This window comes from Pteropus vampyrus, unplaced genomic scaffold (genome assembly GCF_000151845.1).
Source record: "Pteropus vampyrus isolate Shadow unplaced genomic scaffold, Pvam_2.0 Scaffold138, whole genome shotgun sequence".
In the NCBI taxonomy this organism is placed as follows: Eukaryota; Metazoa; Chordata; class Mammalia; order Chiroptera; family Pteropodidae; genus Pteropus; species Pteropus vampyrus.
The window spans coordinates 10,823-15,538 of record NW_011888919.1 but is presented as its reverse complement, the minus strand read 5'-3'; the positions used below and the strand labels follow the sequence as shown (position 1 = coordinate 15,538).

Here is a 4,716-nt window from a genome sequence, read left to right as displayed (position 1 = left end):
GAGGAAAGTCTTTTACCTTTGTCGTCCTGTACGACACACGCACCGGAGAGGCATGCGCATCAGCACTGGGCAGCTCTGTGCGTCTCCAGGGGCTGGTGCCCAAGTAACTGGCACCCAGGGCCCAGGAACAGCAGGAACCCAGTCCGAGTCCCCTCTCGTGCCCCTTGGTTGCCCCCAGCTCGTGTAGAATCCTGACAATTTAAAATTTGATGCGCGTGGGGTCCTCCGGGCGAATCTCCTGCGTGTCCGGCTCTCTGCTCTGCACGTGACGTGGGGGAGGGCCAACCGCGTCCACTCTCACCGTCGTGGGACATTCCGCCGCGTGAATGCAGCGCCACCCGTGAGAGGATATTTGGGTGCTTTCCCATCTTGGGCTGAATGTTTCAGAACATGTCTTTTGGTGAGTGTCTGCGCGTCCCTGCGCTTGGCCCAAAGCAGGGAAGGGCCTACGCTCCAGAAAACGGGAATAATAGGAATAATCCTGGCATCCTGGGATGTGGGAATAACGCGGCTACTCATCTCACAGGGTTGCCATAAGGGTTATTTATGCCTGGTACACCACAGGCGCTTCATAAATGTCATCTGTCATTTGAATGATTATAAAATAATCATCCTGGTGATTATATTTTACATGTGGGGGAAGCAACCTGTGTGCAGACGGGAAAAGGGACCCCAGGCACGGGGAGCCGGAAAGACGGAGGGATGATGCAGGGAGCGTCGGCCGTGCCCATTTCTGTGGAATGTGTTGAAAGAGAAACAGCATATACTGAACTGGTTATCTGCAGAAAACGTCTGGGCTTTTAATCGGTGAGAGCAGGGAAGGGTGGGGTCCCATGGTGGGGAGGGGTGCTGCTCCCAGATAACCCGAAGAAGTGACAGCGGCGAACGCTGGCACTGCATTCTGAGCCCCTTACTGCTATCGGCCTGGTGGAGTCTCGTAACCCCCTGCAAGGTAAGTCTAGTATTATTATTACTCTCATTTTGTGGATGAGGACGCCGAGGCACAGAGAGGTTAAGGGACTTGCCCAAGGCCACACCGCTGATGAGGGTTTGAGTTTTTAAAGCCTGGTCGCGTTTACTCTAGTGATGAAAATCATATGAAAGCAGAGTGCCAGACCCAAACACACACCTGTGGAGTGGCCTGGCCTCCTGGAAGCAACTTGGCAGGGCGGAGGGGTCAGAGGTGAGCGCCCCAACTTCTCCTCTGTCTTTCCTGTTGTGTCAGCCGTGGCTGGAGTCTTGGGTAGTAGGGATCAGGTCGCTCTATGCCAAGTGTTGACTCGTATTAACTCCTCAAGGTCTCCCAAAACCAGGGGGTCGCTTCACCTCGGTGACTCTCGTTCCTCAGACAGGGAGGTCTAGAGAGAGCCAGCTGAAACTGAGTCACAGACCCTGGGTCTCCTAGCGGGGCAGCTGGCTGTCCTGCCTTCTAACTCTCTGGAATGTAAGATTTTTGCATGATAATGTTGTAGGGTGAGTTCAGAGTGGGGATAAGTTCAAAGACTCAGCTTTCACTTGCTTAGCTGAGTGACCTCAGGTAAGTTACCTAACTTCTCTCTGCCTCATCTGCAGAATGGGTATGATGGTGGTATTAAAGTCAGAGCGCTGTTATAAGGATTAAACAGTATGACATTTAAAGTGCTTTAAGCAGCGCCCGGCACATTGCACGAGATGCTAAGCGGTGGCTTCTAATGATAATATTAATAATACCAACAGCGATAGTTATTATCGCTGTGAGAGGCCATGTCGCTTCTCTGCCCTCTCATGCTTCCCACCTCACGTGGAATTAAAGGGAAAGTCCTTACAATGCCCCCACGTGGCCCCTGATGTCTCTCTGCTCCTAATTCCCCCTCAGCTCCTTCGTCCACCTGACTCCAGGCACTCTGGCCTTCTCCATGTTCCTTGACCGTGACTATCATGTTCCCCCCTCAGGGCCTTTGCACCGGCCGTTCTGTGTGCCTGGAATTCTCCTCTCTCAGATCCCCACACAGCTCTCTCCCTCACCTCCTCTGTGGCTTTGGTCAAACTTCACCTCCTCAGAGAAGCCCTCCCTGACCACTCCTTTAAAATTCCAACACAGAGAATTAAAACTTCCCCGTGTACTGTTTTTGCCTTTTGCCATAGCACTTATCAGCTTCAGAAATACTGTGTATTGTGCTCATTTATTCCGTTCTGTCTGACTCCTTCAGCCTTGTCCCCTACTGCAGGGGTCCCCAGCCCCTGGGCCACGGACTGGTACTGGTCAGTGTCAGGAACCGGGCCGCACAGCAGGAGGTGAGCAGCAGGTGAGCAAAGCTTCGTCTGTATCTGCAGCCGCTCCCCAGCGCCAGCATCAGCGCCTCGGCTCCGCCTCAGATCATCAGGCGTTAGATTCTCATGGGAGCACCGGCCCCTGGTGCCGCAAAGGTTGGGGACGGCTGCCCTACTGTGTGTCAAGTGCCTGGAACAGAGCAGGCACTAGGGGGCTGTGTAGAATGAATGAATGAATGAATGAATGAATGAATGAATGACTCGTAGAGAATTCAACATATTCTTTTTCCTGCTTTCTTCACACTATCATTCCTTATAAAAATTGCTCTGGGAGGACTCTAGAAATGTTCTGTTTCTCAGTCTGGTGGCCAGTCACACAGTCGTGCTCAGGTTGATTGTGAAAGCTAGCGAGTGCACCTGTGCGAGGCGTGTGCTTTGCTGTCTGCGTGCTTCACGATGACCCAGTCTGTGTTAAAAAAAAGAGGACGAGATTGCTCCAGAGTCGCGTTTTTCATCGCACCAAGCTCCAGAATTGCAGATGAAGAACAACCGAGCCAAATACTTTGGCCGTGAATCCATAGGAACCTTTCCCCATCTCGATGGATATTCAGATTCGGAAGTTTCAAATTCTAGAATTCCAGGCTGGTGATAGGAGAGCGTCTTCGCGGTTCAGTGGTCTAGCACTTCATGGTCCAATCAGGTAGCCGCTAGCCAGGTGGAGCTATTCAAATTAATTAAAAGTCCTTCACACGGAAAATTTAGTTTCTCAATTGCTCCAGCTCCGTTTCGGATGCTCCGTAGCCACCTCCGGCTGACGGCTACTGGAGTGGACGCCGTCGATAGAAAGCATCTTTATCAACGATGAAAGGTCAATCAGACACGTAATTCCAAGTAGTGATCGGCTAGGGTTCTAAGAGTTTAATATTTGGGAATCCCAAGAGATTTGATCTTGACTGTGTTCTGACACTAGCTTTCTAGAAGTCCGATATTCTAACGTGCTGGGATTCTGTGTTGGAAGATTCTAGAATTCCAAGATGCGAATGAGCTAGTTCTCACATCGTGCTGTTCTAAAATGCCGGCATTTGAAGGCGCTCAGGTTCTCACACTGGTGCATCTCCATGTCTGAGATGCTGATGGGCTGGGGTTTCCGCCCCCGAGGATTCTGAGGGCCTCAGAGTCTTCACCTGTGGTTTCGTGGCCTTTGTCTCCTGTCCAGGTGTCTGGGGACGAGATGGCGGATACTACTGGCAACCACGAGTACGAGCTGAATGGCGAGACCCTGGATGTCCATGTGAACTGCGCAGCTGGCGACTGCATCCCCACCGAAGCTCTCCGCTTGGCCTTACTCCTGCTGTTGGTTGTGGTCTTCTTGGTTGGGGTGCCGGGCAATCTTATGCTTGGCGGGATGACCAGGTTTTGGCCCTTCCCGAACCTCTACACCACCTGGTTCTACTACCTGGCTGTGGCAGACTTCTTCTGCTGTCTGTATCTCCCTGCCCTGGTGGTGCTCATCATCCTGCGGGGCCACTGGCCATATGGGGTGATGGGCTGTCGGGCCCTGCCCTTTGTCATCTTTCTGCCCATGTACGCCAAGGTCCTACTCCTGACTGCTCTCAGCTTGGACAGCTTCTTACTGGTCTTCAAGCTCACCTGGTGGACTGAGAATCGGCGGCAATATTGGAGGCCTTTAGTTTGTTTGGGAGCCTGGACCTTGGCCTTGCTGCTGGCCATGCCCTTGGACATCTACCATCAGGTGCTCCTGGAGACCTACCCATCCCAGCTCGATTGTGTGCTGGACTACGGCAGCTGGACGGTAGCTGAGAACACAGTGACTGCCATCCAGTTTATTTTTGGCTTCCTGGGGCTGCTGGTGGTCATGGCCAGCTGCCACGGTGCGCTCCGGCACCGTGAAGGCCGACACCGCTGGCCCCTGAGCGTGGCTGCTGCGGTGTGTTTTCTGCTCTGCTGGGCCCCCTACCATGTGCTGGGACTGGTGATCACCATGACTGGCCCCTCCTCCACGCTTTGGATCTGGGCCCTGCAGGCAGAACCCTTTGTTGTAGGACTCGCGCTGGCTCACAGCTGCCTCAATCCCATGCTCATCCTATATTTCGGGAGGGCTCGCCTTAGCCGGTCGCTGCCAGCTGCGTGTCACTGGGCCCTAAAAGACGGAGGAAGCAATAAGGAAAGTGTAATCAATAGGAATTCCAGCAGCCATCAGCAGGTCTCTGAGACAGAGGTGAGGCTGGAAGGAAACTAATTTTTAATCCTCCTATCCCATTTCATACAACGGGGCTTCAGGCACAGGTACATCCAGGGGTTCAATGACAGAGTCATTTATTCCTTTATTCACGTGACAAACATTTATTACGCGCCTGCTATGTGCAAGACGAGGCGCCGGGATGTAGCGGTGACCCAAACCGACACAGCTCCCTGCCCCGAGGGAGCTGATGTTCTCATGGAGGA

General features: G+C 53.0%; 1 protein-coding gene and 1 long non-coding RNA gene across 9 annotated transcripts in view; both read left to right on the top strand.

The window, feature by feature from the left end:
- The window catches only part of LOC105297310 (C5a anaphylatoxin chemotactic receptor 2-like), a 6,058-nt gene extending 1,348 nt beyond the window's left edge, over window positions 1–4,710 (top strand). The window contains exons 2-3 of one of the 8 annotated variants that reach the window (XM_023535220.1): window positions 1,085–1,183; window positions 3,467–4,710. In XM_023535220.1, coding sequence (XP_023390988.1) covers window positions 3,482–4,510 — 1,029 coding nt within the window. In that variant the 5' untranslated portion in view covers window positions 1,085–1,183; window positions 3,467–3,481 and the 3' untranslated portion in view covers window positions 4,511–4,710. The other 7 variants (XM_023535219.1, XM_023535216.1, XM_023535221.1 and 4 more) reach the window with 7 other exon arrangements.
- Window positions 1–4,716, top strand: part of LOC111744608 — a 22,308-nt gene that overhangs the window by 12,357 nt on the left and 5,235 nt on the right. The gene's annotated exons all lie outside the window — the stretch shown is intronic.